Here is a 13,984-nt window from a genome sequence, read left to right as displayed (position 1 = left end):
CACAGGAGCAAGAACCAGAAGAGACAATAAAGACAAATAATAAAGACAAACTGCCAGGAGATGTTAAAAGAATTAAAAGATGGCTAGAAGGAGACATGATGTTTGTGCGCACCTAGGTACAGGACATCTATCTATCCCCGTACACACCCACTATCAATCTATCCATCCTGCGTGGTTGAGAGTCAGGATTCCTGGATTCTATCCCCAGTTCCAGGACAGCCGTAAAGTCTCCTTCTTCACCTTCCCGCACGGCAGGTTCTCAAAAAGAGCCCCCAGGAGGCCTCAATCTTTTCTGAGCTTTGGGGCCTTCGTGACCGAATCTCTGGGCAAAACCGACCAACAAAACAAACAAACAATATGGGCTGAAAAGGGGAAGATTACAGAAGTGAAAGTCACACTGAGGTTGTTTTTTCACCCCGGTTTTAGCCCCCTCGGCTTCCCCGCCTGTCCAATTTTCACACCTTCTCACCAGCTGTAACAGTGAAAGCTCCCCAGTGGGCGTCATCTATTGTTCTCAATCTATAATTATCTTGACTACCATCTGGTAGGGAGGAGAGGGGATGTCTGACAGGCAAAGATACCTCAGAAGAGCTACACGACAGCCACAGAGCAGAGCTGGACTCCCGGACAGAACCCCCCGGTCTACAGTGCCGGACCACGACCCAACATGGTGAGTAAAAACAGGAAAGTGGCTGCTATTGGCTTCTCACATGAGTGCAGAGGGTGTTTTAACCCTATCAGAGATAAATAATTGGGGGCAGAGTGTGCTAGAGAGGGGAGCAAGATGCCTGGGTTCTCTCCCCAGTTCTGGGAGGGGGGTGGGTTTTCAGAGGTTAAAACAGTGGGTCAGGGATCCAGGACTGTTGTGCTCTGGTCCCACCTATGAAGGGCAGTGGGGTACGCCCCCTGTGTGGACCCAAAACCAGAGCAGGGTGCAGAACATGGCTCCCCTGCAGAGCCTGGATATGCTGGGGAGGTCGGGATGGGTAACATAGGCAGCGCTGTGCCCCCCGCCCCCCACAGAGACAGGGGAACAGAGGTGCTTATCTCACACTCCACCTATAAGCTGGGATAACAGTTTTGAAAGAACTGTAGGGAGCGAGCCCAGGGCTGGGTTAGCAGGACCTGCGGGTCTGGAGGGAGGGGCACCCGCAGAGCTGTGAGGGAGCCAGGGCCTGGCTCGCACAGTGCTGTGGGCCGGGAGTGAGGGGCACCAGCAAGGCCGGGGGGGACAGGGCTGAGATATCAGGGGGCTTCAGGTCATCATTGAGGGTCACTGGCAGAGCTGGGTGGGGGAGCCTAGTGCTGGGCTAGCAGGGGATATGGGTCAGGAGTGAGGGGCACCCGCAGAGCTGTAGGGAGATCCCAGGGCTGGGCTAGCAGGGGGCTGCAGGTCAGGAGTGAGGGGGCACCAGCAGAGCTGGGGGGGCAGTGCTGAGATATCAGGGGGCTGCGGGTCGGGAGTGAGGAGCACTGGCAGGGCAGTGGGGCAGAGCGGGGCTAGCAGGGGCTGTGGGTTGGGAGTGAGAGGCACTGGCAGGTCTGGGGGAGCCCAGGGCTGGGCTAGCAGGAGGCTGCAGGTAAGGAGTGAGGGGCACTGGCAGAGTTGTGGGGGGCAGGGCTGGGCTAGCAGGAGGCTGGGGGTCAGGACTTAGGGACATAAGCAGACATGGGGTGCTCAGGGTTGGGGGGGCTGAAACTAGAGGTTTGGGGGAACAGCTGAATTGTTTCTAAGGGACTTTTGTTGTCTCCTCTCTTTAGCCCAGTCGCAAATATTTGCTACCAAAAACTTTCTAAACTGAGGCATAAATTTCCCTTTGCATGTCCCTTGTCAGAGGTAAAACCCTCAACTCACCGAGTGCAGGAACACGTCTCTCTGAGCCGTCCCAGCCTCCCTCCACCAGCTCTGTGCTCATGCTCCATGCTGAGGGCTGAGCGTGGGGAGTTCCCAGCACAGCTAGATGTCAGCTTGGCTGCCTGGGGCTGGACGTAACTGGCAGCCCCTGTTCGGGCAACAGTTCAGAGTTCAGGCTCCTAATTTGGCCTTTGAGTTGAGCTGTCTCCATTTTTGCGGCGCACTCAGCTGGAGACGCGTTGGGCTTCCTTTCCAGGGGGGACGAGCTCTGACGTCTCCGGCTAAAGCCCACTGGAGATGCAGACCCCAGTAACTGCTTGTGTGGGAATCTGGCTAGAAAGCTTGTGAGCTAGAAGTCATGATAACTAGTCAACTACAGAGTTTGGGGGAGGGAAGCTTTTTTACCCTAACCACAGAACTATCACCCTAAACCAACCTTAAACCCAACTACTTAGACCCCCAACTCTGACCTAACTCCCTAACCAGGATCCTAACCCCAGTGTCCGAACCCCCAAAAGATGCACCAACTCCTTAACCCCAACACCCTAATCTCGCCCTTTCCCTATAGTCCTATCCTCATCCTGAACCCCGGCTCTCTAGCCCCTACTCCCTAACTCTGACCCCAACTCTGACCCTCTCGTCAAACCCAACCCCTAACATCCCAACCTGATCCCCCCAACCTTTAGATTTCTTATGCTGCAATGGTCCTGGGATCAGTAAAGTCCTCACCCTTATGTCTCTGTAAAGCTCCTGGCGCGATGGGTCCCTGATCCTAGATTGGGTTTTCTAGACACTGTGATACAAGTACTAACGACCAATTATACCCCTAACCATAACCCCAGCTCTTACCCTAACCTCCCCACCTTCACCCTCTGAGCACTAGGGTTTCCATGTTTCCAGTGGGGTATCAAGCATCCCAGCATCAGAATTATGAGTCATCGTGGCAAACTGCCCCTTGGGATAGGACCCAAGAGTCTCACTAACTCCAATCCAATCACAACACATCAAATATTGAACTTGAGAGTGGAAAGGTATTTGACCCAAACCATTAAACCATCACACTTAATTATAGCCCTTAACCCCAGCACCTAATCCTAACTGCTAACCCTTAATCCTCCTCCCCATGTATAATGATAACCCGAACTCTAACCCAAAGGGCCCAAATGTCCCGGGTTGATTTGGACAGTCCCAGTCTTTCCTACCAGTGTCTCAAGTGAGTTCCCAGGACTCTAATAACGTGTGTTTGAGCGACAGAATTGCTAATTGGCCAGTAGGCACTGATGATGTTAGCAGTGAACCTAGGAGCCTCATGAGAATATAACATTTAATATTCGTACCCAAGCTAAAATTGCTGGTCTAACTTCTGCATGTCTTCAGCTGGAGACCGGAAGACCCAAAAGTTTCTGGTACCACACTTCTTCCGAGAGCCCAGATGTGTCCCCCAATTTAAGTACCTGGCTGTGCCACTGACCTGCTGTGACCAGGTCCCTTCCTCGCCCTCTGCCTCAGTTTCCCCTCTGACCCTTCCTTTACCTTGCCTATTTGGCCTGTAAGTTCCTTGGAGTATGGGACTGTCTGTCATTGTGTCTCTCTGCAGCACCCGTGTAATGGGGCCCCCGACCACAGACAGGGCCTGTTTAGCGCTAAGTGATTTGGGGGCCCTGCTCCTGGTGACTCTGTGACTCCGCCGGGAAGACGGGGGCAGCCTCTCTCAGGCACCCACTTACACACAGACCTTGCATCAGTCTCATGACAAGCTGTCTGCTGTGCTGAATGGAGCAGGGTGGGGCTCCGTTAGGGGACGCTCTCCCCCGGCATTGAGTGCTGGGCCCAGGGCCACGCTAGGGCCCCCGTGCTGCATGGAGCGGGGTAGGGGCTGCGTCTCATGGCCTCACTCTCTCTCCCTTTGCAGTCAGCCCCACGGCCCCGTCTGTCTTCCCCCTGACCTCCTGCACCGGCGACGACACCCCCCAGGTCACCTTCGGCTGCCTGGCCAAAGGATACTTCCCCGAGCCGGTCACCGTGACGTGGAGCCCAAGCGTCGCCTCCTCGGGCGTGAAGACCTATCCCTCCCTGCTGCAACCTTCCAGCGGCCTCTACGCGCTCAGCAGCCAGGTCACCGTCCCGGCCAGCAGCTGGGAGTCTAACACCTATAGCTGCAACGTACAACACCGGCCCACCAGCTCCAGCATCTCCAAGGAAATCCCAAGTAGGGACAGCGCGGCGCAGCCCGAGGGGGGAACGGGAGGGGTTGGGGGTCTCTCAGCTCCCTGATCTGGTGACTGCAGCAGGGAGAGAGGATGGGAGCCTGCCGGCGCTGTGAGCCGAGGGAGTCGCTGTGGTGGGTGGATGGACGGAGAGAGAGAGACACCACGCCGAGAGAAGTGACGGGTGCTGCAGTGCAGGGAAAGGGGCAGAGGGCTATGTCAGGGGCGCCGTGCTGCGGAGAGCAAGGTGGGGGCGCCGGGGAGCGGGGAGCAAGGTGGGGGGGCTCAGCAGGGGTCTGTACAAAAACTAACCCCTGCCACCCTTCTGCCAGAGGGCCAGCACTCTGAACCCGAGGTGCACGTTCTATACTCCTGCACCGCCAAGCCAGGCACCGTGCAGCTGGTGTGCTTCATCTCCGGCTTCTCCCCCGAGCCTTTGACGGTGCAATGGCTGGTGGACGGCCAGCCCGGGATACTTCATGGTGACACCGACCCTGCCAAGAAGGACGCCGACGGCCGCACCTTCAGCACCCGCAGCAACACCACTGTCTCCCAGGACGAGTGGCGGGAGGGCAAGACGTACACCTGCCACGTGTACCACCCGGGCACCAAGACCACAAACGAGGACCATGCCTGCAAGTGCGAAGGTGACTGTCACTCCCACTAGGCTGCCTCGGAAGAAACGGGGCCGTGGCAGATGTAGAGGGAGCGGGGCCCTGTGATCAGCGTCATTTTTGGGCCCCTCCTTGGACCCAGCCAAGAAAAAGATCATTCTCTCTTCTCCCCCCCACCCCCATTTCTTCATTCTTGTTTTCTTCCTCCTCCTCCTGTAAGTAATAGCAAGTGAATGAAAATAAAGGGAGGTACCTTGACTGGTGTTGTCGTCAAATTTATTTTCCCACAGACCACTTGAAAATCGCTGGGGGTCTTGGCGGACACGTAATGATCTTTCCAAATATTGTGTGTACCATTCACTAATGATTGTAAATCGCTTCGGATAAGAGCCCTTTGTAAAAAAATGTACGAAAAGGTGCGGTGAGGGGTGTGGCCACGAGTTAGGGTGCGGGAGGGGGCTCAGGGTTGGGGTGCAGGGGATTGGGGTGTGGATCACTTCCCTGGGGCAGCTCCCATTTGGTACAAGGGGTGCAGGTGCGGATGTGGGGGTCTGCAGGAGTCAGGGAGGGCAGGGGGCTGGGAGTGGGATGGGGATTGGTGGTTGCCGGAGTAAGGGAGAACTGGAGGCTGGAGGGCTCTGTGGAGGACAGGAGGCTGTGGGAAGTGTGGGAGGTGCAGGAGTCAGGGAAGGCAGGAGGCTGGGGGGTTGTGGGGGGTGCAGGAGACAGGGAGGGCAGGAGGCTGGGGGCTGTGGGGGGGGTGCAGGAGTCAGGGAGGGCAGGAGGCTGGGGGGTTGTGGGGGGTGCAGGAGACAGGGAGGGCAGGAGGCTGGGGGCTGTGGGGGGGGTGCAGGAGACAGGGAGGGCAGGAGGCTGGGGGGCAGTGAGGGGGTGCAGGAGTCAGGGAGGGCAGGAGGCTGGGGGCAGTAGGGGGGTGCAGGAGTCAGGGAAGGCAGGTGGCTGGGGGCTCTGGGGGGTGCAGGAGACAGGGAGGACAGGAGGCTGGGGGGTTGTGGGGGGGTGCAGGAGTCAGGGAGGGCAGGAGGCTGGGGGCTGTGGGGGGGGTGCAGGAGTCAGGGAGGGCAGGAGGCTGAGGGCTGTGGGGGGGTGCAGGAGACAGGGAGGCCAGGTGGCTGGGGGCTGTGAGGGGTGCAGGAGACAGGGGGGCAGGAGGCTGGGGGGCTGGGGGGGGTGCAGGAGACAGGGAGGGCAGGAGGCTGGGGGCTGTGAGGGGGTGCAGGAGACAGGGAGGCCAGGTGGCTGGGGGCTGTGAGGGGGTGCAGGAGACAGGGAGGGCAGGTGGCTGGGGGGCTGTGGGGGGTGCAGGAGACAGGGAGGGCAGGAGGCTGGGGGGTTGTGGGGGGGTGCAGGAGACAGGGAGGGCAGGAGGCTGGGGGCAGTAGGGGGGTGCAGGAGACAGGGAGGGCAGGAGGCTGGGAGCTGTGGGGGGGGTGCAGGAGACAGGGAGGGCAGGAGGCTGGGGGCAGTAGGGGGGTGCAGGAGACAGGGAGGGCAGGTGGCTGGGGACTCTGGGGGGTGCAGGGTCTGAGAGGGAGTTAGGGCGCGGGAGGGGGCTCAGGGCTGGGGCAGGAGGTTGGGGTGCACAGCGCTTACCTAGGGCAGCTCCATTTGGTGCCAGGGGTGCAGGTGGGAATGTGGGGGGGTCCAGGAATCAGGGCAGGGGGCTGGCACATGGGGGTGCTCCCAGTCCCCTCCCCCGAGCGGCTCACAGCAGGGCCTTGGGGGGTATGTGTAGGGGGACTGCGGGGACCAAGCTTCTCCCCCGCAGCTGCCCGGCCCTGGACCCCCCCCCCCCCGTGTTTTACTGTCAATCCGCATCTGCTCCTGCCGGCTCCAGGGGCTCCTCTGCAGGCTCCGCCCCACCCCGGCATCACGCTCCCCCCTCCCCCACCTCTTCCCTGCCCCTCCCCAGCGCTGCCCCTGCCCCCGAACAGCTGTTTGCCGGCGCTCGGGCCTGCCGCACTCCCCCCGCACATCTCCCCCCGTGAGCCGGCAGGGGGCTGGGAGCACCCCCACACACCCAGCCCTGACTCCTGAACCCCCCCACATTCCCACCCCCACCCTCCGCACCAAATGGAGCTCCCCAGGGAACTGGTCCACACCCCAACCTCCTGCCCCAGCCCTGAGCCCCCTTCCTCACCCTAACTCCTGGCCACACCCTGCACCCCAACCCCCAGCCTGCTCCTGCACCCTAACTCCCTCCCAGACCCTGTACCCCCCACCCTGAGAACCCTCCCACACCCTAACTCCCTCCCAGACCCCAAACCCCCAACCCTGAGCGCCCTCCCGCACCCTAACTCCCACCCAGACCCTGCACCCCCAACCCTGAGCCCCCTCCCGCACCCTAACTCCCTCCCAGACCCTGCACCCCCAACCCTGAGCCGCCTCCCGCACCCTAATTCCCTCCCAGACCCCGCACCCTCTGCCTGAGCCCCCTCCCGCACTCTAACTCCCTCCCAGACCCTGCAACCCGACCCTGAGCCCCCTCCTGCACCCTAACTCCCTCCCAGACCCTGCACCCCCCACCCTGAGCCCCCTCCCAAACCCTAACTCCTGGCCACACCCCTCACCCCACCTTTTCTTACATTTTTTTACAAAAGGCTCTTATCCGAAGCACTTTACAATCGTTAGCGAACTGTACACACAGTATTTGGAAAGATCATTACATGTCCGCCGAGACCCCCAGCGATTTTCAAGTGGTCTGTGGGAAAATAAGTTTGACGACAACACCAGTCACAGTATCTCACTTCATTTTCATTCACTTGCTATTACTTACAGGAGGAGGAGGAAGAAAACAAGAATGAGAAATGGGGGCGGGGGGGAGATAGGAGAGAGTGATCTTTTTCCTGGCTGGATCCCAAGGAGGGGCCCCACTAACTCTAAATCTCCCACTGGGCAGAACCAAGCTTCTGCCCTCGCAGCTGCCCGGCCCTGGGGCCCCCTGCCATTGGGAGGCCCTGTGCCAGGGCACTCTGGGTTTTACTGGAAATCCACTTCTGGGGAGGTGGGTGCCGGGCTGGGCTCCAGGGGGGAGAGGACTGCGGGGGAGACTGGGATGGGCTTGGGCAGGGGAACCCAGGGCTACCTGCTGATCTGGGCTCTCCTGTCCCCAGAAGAAAAAACATCTCCCAGTAACATCCAGGTCTTCCCGGTGCCCCCGTCTCCCACCGCCCTGTATGTGGCCCAGAGCCCCCTGCTCACCTGCCTGGTGGTCAACCTGCCTAGCAACTCCAGCCTCCGGGTGGTCTGGTCCCGGGAGAAGCCAGAGTCCATGAGCCCTGATCGCCTGGATATCGATGAGCAGTTCAACGGCACCTTCACCGCCTCCAGCTCCATGCCCATCTTCACCCGCGACTGGGATGCCGGAGAGACCTTCACCTGCAAAGTGGAGCACTCAGAGCTGCCCTCGCCCCTCATCAAATCCATCTCCAAGAAGCCAGGTAGGAGGAGAGCAGGGTCCCTAAGGGGAGAGACTCCCCTATCCCCACCCCCAGCAGGGAGGGATGCTCCTTAAGGGGAAGCTCCAACCCCCAACAACCTGGGATCCCGGCCTTGGGTCCCTTTGCATCCCCACGTGAGATGGAGACCATCCTATCCCCCATCCTGCTCTCCAGGACTACCAGCTCCCAGTCCCCAGCCCCTCCATCCTGGAGGAGAGAGGGGATGTTTCTATCCCCACACCCACACACACCCACACACACACGCACAGTCCTTCTCCCTGCGTGGCCCAGCTGAGTGATGTGCATGGCTCCCCTGTGTCCTCCGTCCCCATGCACCGAAGGCAGGCGCTCTGGCCCAGGCATCTACCTCCTGCGCCCCCACAACGATGAGCTGAGCAGCTCTGAAGACTCCATCAGCCTCACCTGCCTGGTGCGGGGCTTCTTCCCCGAGGACATCTCGGTGCAGTGGATGAAGAACCACAAACCCGACGAGAGCATGGAATACATCACCACCCAGCCCATCAAGGACGGAGCCGGCAACTCGAACTTCTTCCTCTACAGCAAGCTGAAAGTCAGCAAGGCCAGCTGGAACAGCGGGGACACCTACACCTGCATGGTCATCCACGAAGCCCTGCAGATGAAGTTCACCCAACGCAGCATCAGCAAAGTCTCTGGTAAATAAAGACGTCTCCTCCCAGCCCCACTGTTAGTATTGTCCAGAACAGCTTCTTGTATATAATCTCTGTGCCCGCAATGACGACAAGTGAATAAACGGAACTAGTCTGTGCTCACCCCCAGGTCTCCTTGTTGTGGTGTCACTGGGTCAAATCTGCAGGTCGCCCAAGGTGGACGAGGTCCCAGGTTGCAGGCTGGGGGAAGGCAAGATGCTACAAGTCTGGGGACACCAATTCCCAGATCCTGAATGGGTGGATACATATACACCATGGATGGATGGGTAGATCCATGGGTAAAGGCCATGGAAGGAAGCATTGGTAGATACCATGGAAGGAAGGATTGTTAAATACATGGGTTGATGCCATGGAACAAAGGATGGAATGGTGCCATGGAAGGAAGGATGGGTAGATACATGGGTTGATGCCATGGAAGGAAGGATTGGTAGATACATGAGTTGATACCATGGAAGGAAGGATGGAATGGTGCCATAGGAAGGAAGGATGGGTAGATACATGGATACAAAAACAACACAGAAGCAGTGATGGAGAGGGGGGTAGATGGACAGTTACACACTCACATACTACAGAGCCCATATCCAAGCCCTGGTCAGTTGGAAGGCCCAGTGTTCAGAGAGATGGTTAGATGGATACTTACATACTTGAGAGGGAAGGACTAATAGACCAACAGATATCACAGAGAGAAGGAGAGAGAGAGAGATTATTATTTGGATTAAAGTAGCACCTCCACCCCCGACTCAGAGAGGGCCCTGTTGGGCTGGGTATGGCACAGACACAGTGGGAGACAGTCCCTGTGTCAAAGGGCTCACACCTAAACAGAGAAGGAGGGAGACGAAACAGAGACACCAAGAGGGGAAGGGACCTGCCCAACGTCATGTCTGTTACTGAGCTCGAAACAGAACCCTGAGCCTCCTTTCACAGCCTCCTGAGCCTCCTTTCACAGGCAGAGAAACTAAGGCACAGAGAAATTCAACATGCGGCCAAGCTTCAGTGCCAGGGTGTAGGGCCACGGCCACATGGGACAAGTGAGATGAGACCTGGGAGGCTCTGCATCCTTCCATCATAGCGGGCAGGGGTGAGTGGATGGATGGAGGGGTGCGTCTTGGGATGGTTGGAGGTGTCTAGAGATTGATGGACGGATTGATGGGTGGTTTGCGGTCATGGATGGACGGATGCGGGGGGCGTGTCTCAGGATGGACTGATGGATGGATGCGGGGTTTGTAGTCATGGATGGATGGGTGGATTGTGGTCATGGATGGATGGAAGTATCTACAGATGGATGGGTTCAGGCATGGATGGATGGTTTCTTGCCATGGATGAATGGAGGGATGAATGGGGATGGGCAGATGGATGGATACGTCTAGAGATGGATGAATGGAAGGAGGGGTGTGTCTAGGGATGGAATAATGGATGCTTTGTGGTCAGGGATGGGTGGATGTATCCAGAGATAGATGAGTGGAGGGATGGAAGGATGCGTGGAGAAGGGGATAGGCGGGTTGGTTTTGGACTCACAGTCCGAGCTCTCTCTGTCACAGTGGCTGAGTTGGAGTTGATGTCTCTTTCTCTCCCCACAACAGAGGTGATCGTGTCAGGTGAGTTTTGCAGCGAGGATGGAGACAAGGAGCTAGACGGACTCTGGTCCACCATCTCGATCTTCGTCACCCTCTTCCTCTTGAGTGTGTGCTACAGCGCCACTGTGACCCTGTTCAAGGTGAGAGAGAGAGAACGAACATAGGAATGAAGCAATGAACGAGTTTAGCACAGTAGAGGGTGTAACGATGCTGCCTCTTGTAACGATGCTGTCTTTGGTGGGACACTTCTGAGAGTATCAATTCAGGACAAATTGCTTAGAGCAAGGCAGTTTCAGCCCAAGGCTGGGGTTTCTCCACTTCTAAGGAACACCAAACCAGCCCAGCAGAGAGGACTTTGGTTTTACCGCACTGCCTAACCACAAGTCACACAAGCAATTCCCTTAGACACTCTAGTTTACCAGTATCACCACCAATGCCACTCGTTATGGGGACAAATGGTTATCAAAACCAATTCCCAGTACTTCTCACAATCCCAAAGGACCGAGCCCCAGACCCAGGTCAATATACAAATCAGATCTTACCCCCATTTTTACAGTTCTTGGTAATAGCAACACATTCGTTACAAAAATTACCAGTAGCAAGAACAACAAATTCATTGCAAGTGTCCATCTACAATCATTTTTGTCATACCACATCTTTGGCTCAATATCACTGGGGTTTGGGCCTTTCAGGGTTACCCTTTGAAAAATTAAGTTCTCTTTTTCCTCCTTGTCCTGAAGGATCAAACCCTGATTTCTCTTGCTTAACAGAATTCACTGGCTGCTAGGGTGGACTCTCTGTGCCAACAGCTATTAGCAAGTCTTTCTTCCCCCAGTCTCCCAGGTAATTTGCATCCACACAGACAGGAGCCTGTTCACCAGTTTTCAGATTCTTAACTGCTACCAATTCCAAGGCTGGACTCTGTCTTGAAGAGATACCACACCAATCCAAACAGTCTGAGGGTGAAACTTTGCTTGTCTCTCCCCTGCATCCTCAAGCATTCAGCTATAAAATTGTTCGGCTCTAAAACATTAGTAGAATAGAATATCAGGGTTGGAAGGGACCTCAAGAGGTCATCTAGTCCAACCCCCTGCTCAAAGCAGGACCAATACCCAATTTTTGCCCCAGGTCCCTAAATGGTCCCCTCAAGGATTAAGCTCACAACCCTGGATTCAGCAAGCCAATGCTCAAACCACTGAGCTATCCATCCCCTCTGTAGCCAAATCTGTCCTCAGACCCTGAAGCACAGACGGCTCGCTCACAGAATCAGCACAGAGACATTCCTCTCTCAACAACCTCATCTCCCCAGCAAACTGGTCAAGCACAGCCACTTGCAAAATTGGGATGGAAGGTAACTTTACAGGGTAAATAAAAAGATTTAAAACACAGAGGATTCCCCTCTGACTCTGCTTCTCAGACGCAAAACAGGAATAAAATTACCGCTTAGCATAGGGAAAATTTACAAAAAATAATCTAACGCATTTCCTTGCTATTACATACAATTTCTGTAATTTTAGACATATTATTTCAGGATCTTTTTAGGAGCTGGGTTACCTGCTCCGTCTCTCTCTTTGTTCTGAGAGGGAACAACAAAGAGAGCACAAACAATCTGAAAGTATCTTCTTTCCCCATTGGTTCTTCTGCTCAGGTGCCAACTAGGTTAATTGAATTGATTAATCCCTCACAGGTAAGTGATTCTGTACCTCTGGCCAGGAGGGATTTTATGTTACTGCATACAGAAAGGTTGGAACCCTTCCCTTTATATTTAAGACACAGAGGGTAATGGCAAAGTTCTTGGTGCAGGCTTGTAGCTGTGATTCAGGTTCAAATCCAGTCTCTGGAGTACATCCACAGAGGGGAGGGTCATTCAGTCCTTTGTTCAGAGCTTCAGTTTCCAGCAAGGTTCCTCCAGAGGTCTGAAGCAGGATCAAGACAAAATGGAGGGGTTTTCCAGGCCTTTTATATTCTCTATCCTTTCTTCTTACTGTGGAAACTCACAGCACCAAGATGGAGTCTGGAGTCACATGGGCAAGTCACATGTCCATGCATGGCTCAGTTTGCAGGCCGATGCCATTGTTTACAGGTTAGTTTGAACGTTCCCAGGAAAGCTCAGACGTGGATTGGCATCTCCCAAATTCATTGTCAGTTAAGTGTTTCTTGATTGGCCACTTACTGAGAATAGTCCTTTCACAGGAAGCTGAGCAAATGCTTGACTGAGGCTACTTAGAATCAAAACACTTTGAAATACAAGTCCAAAGCCAATATCCATAACTTCAACTACAAAAATGATACACACACACACAGACAGGATCATCACAACCGGCAAGTCATAACTTTGTCATAGACACCTCATACAACAACCTTCGTACAACATTTCCTGCAAATACATAACAGTGGTTGCAACAATGATCCATGCAGTCACAGTTCACGTCAATAATGTCACAGAGGGCAGCATGGAAGGGAAAGAAAGAACAGAAGAAGGAAAGATTAAGAAGAATAGGTGAATAAGACAGAGACTGAGTGAATGAGACACAGCCATAAAAGCAGAAAGGGATGACACAGACAGACAGACAGACCGAGCAGCTCCCCCAGCCCTGACCCCTCTCACCCTTGCTCTCTCTGCCCCCCCGCAGGTGAAGTGGCTGTTCTCCAGCGTGGTGCAGCTGAGGCAGGCGAGTGGCCCTGAGTACAAGAACGTGATCCAGCGCGTGGTGTAGGGGCCGCTGCCCCCGTCCGCCCGGAGACAAGGGGCCGGGACTCCCGGCTCTATTGGTGACACCACCCTGAGTCCCACAGCTGCCCCCCGCTAGCGCTGTGCCCCTGGGAGACCCCCCTGGGGGGAGCGAGGAGCTCACCCCACATGGCCTAATCCGCCCTCAGCCACTGGGGACGCTGCCCTGCTGGGAGCTGGGCTGAGACCAGACAACTCGCTTCATGCAGGGAACCAGTGCCCTAGCGAGGAAACAACCCGAGTCCCACTTCCCACCCTCCTGAGCCCAACACCCCCTGCTCTAGGACTGGATCAGAGCCAGCGCCCCCTGGAGCGGAAAGGCCCCATATCCCCTTCCCCACCCCCTGCGCCAGCCAGCCCCCCGCCCTGGGGCAGGACCATAGCCAGAGTTGTGTCTGTCGTGCTGTATGTTGCATATTTAGCTCTTCATTGGGATTTTTATGGGTGGTGTGTGGGTGTGACTTTTGTTGTGTGCACTGAGTGACCATAAATAAATAAATAAATAAATAAATAAATATACAAATCAGGCTCCATCTCATTCATAACCTCCATCCCCGACTTTCAGGGACCCCTGACACCCGCCAGAGGGTCATGTCGTGTCTGTAGGGGGTGCCTCCCAGCAGGGAGAATAAAATGAAGGATGCCCTCTGCACTGGCCCCCATGGGAGCTGGGGCTTCGTCCCTCAGCCTATACAGGCTGGGACTGAGGGGCAGAAAGGGGAGATCTCTGGGGCACATCTTCTGTGATGGGTTGGATCACAGAAACCCCCTTGGGGCTGCCACCTGATGTGCCAAGGTGTCAAGGTTCCTTCCCCACTCTGAACTCTAGGGTACAGATGTGGGGACCTGCATG

The 13,984-nt window shown here is 56.0% G+C and overlaps 1 gene segment (V, D, J or C); it reads left to right on the top strand.

The window, feature by feature from the left end:
• The first annotated feature begins 95 nt into the window (after positions 1-95).
• LOC140896786 (Ig gamma-1 chain C region-like) lies at positions 96-8,819 on the top strand. The segment is given in 6 exon segments: positions 96-100; positions 549-670; positions 3,768-4,064; positions 4,395-4,709; positions 7,811-8,137; positions 8,479-8,819. Coding segments are annotated over 6 exon segments (1,407 nt in total).
• The last annotated feature ends 5,165 nt before the right edge of the window (positions 8,820-13,984 follow it).

Source organism: Lepidochelys kempii, chromosome 13 (assembly GCF_965140265.1).
Source record: "Lepidochelys kempii isolate rLepKem1 chromosome 13, rLepKem1.hap2, whole genome shotgun sequence".
NCBI classification, from domain to species: domain Eukaryota; kingdom Metazoa; phylum Chordata; order Testudines; family Cheloniidae; genus Lepidochelys; species Lepidochelys kempii.
This window is presented reverse-complemented; position numbering and strand designations above follow the sequence as displayed.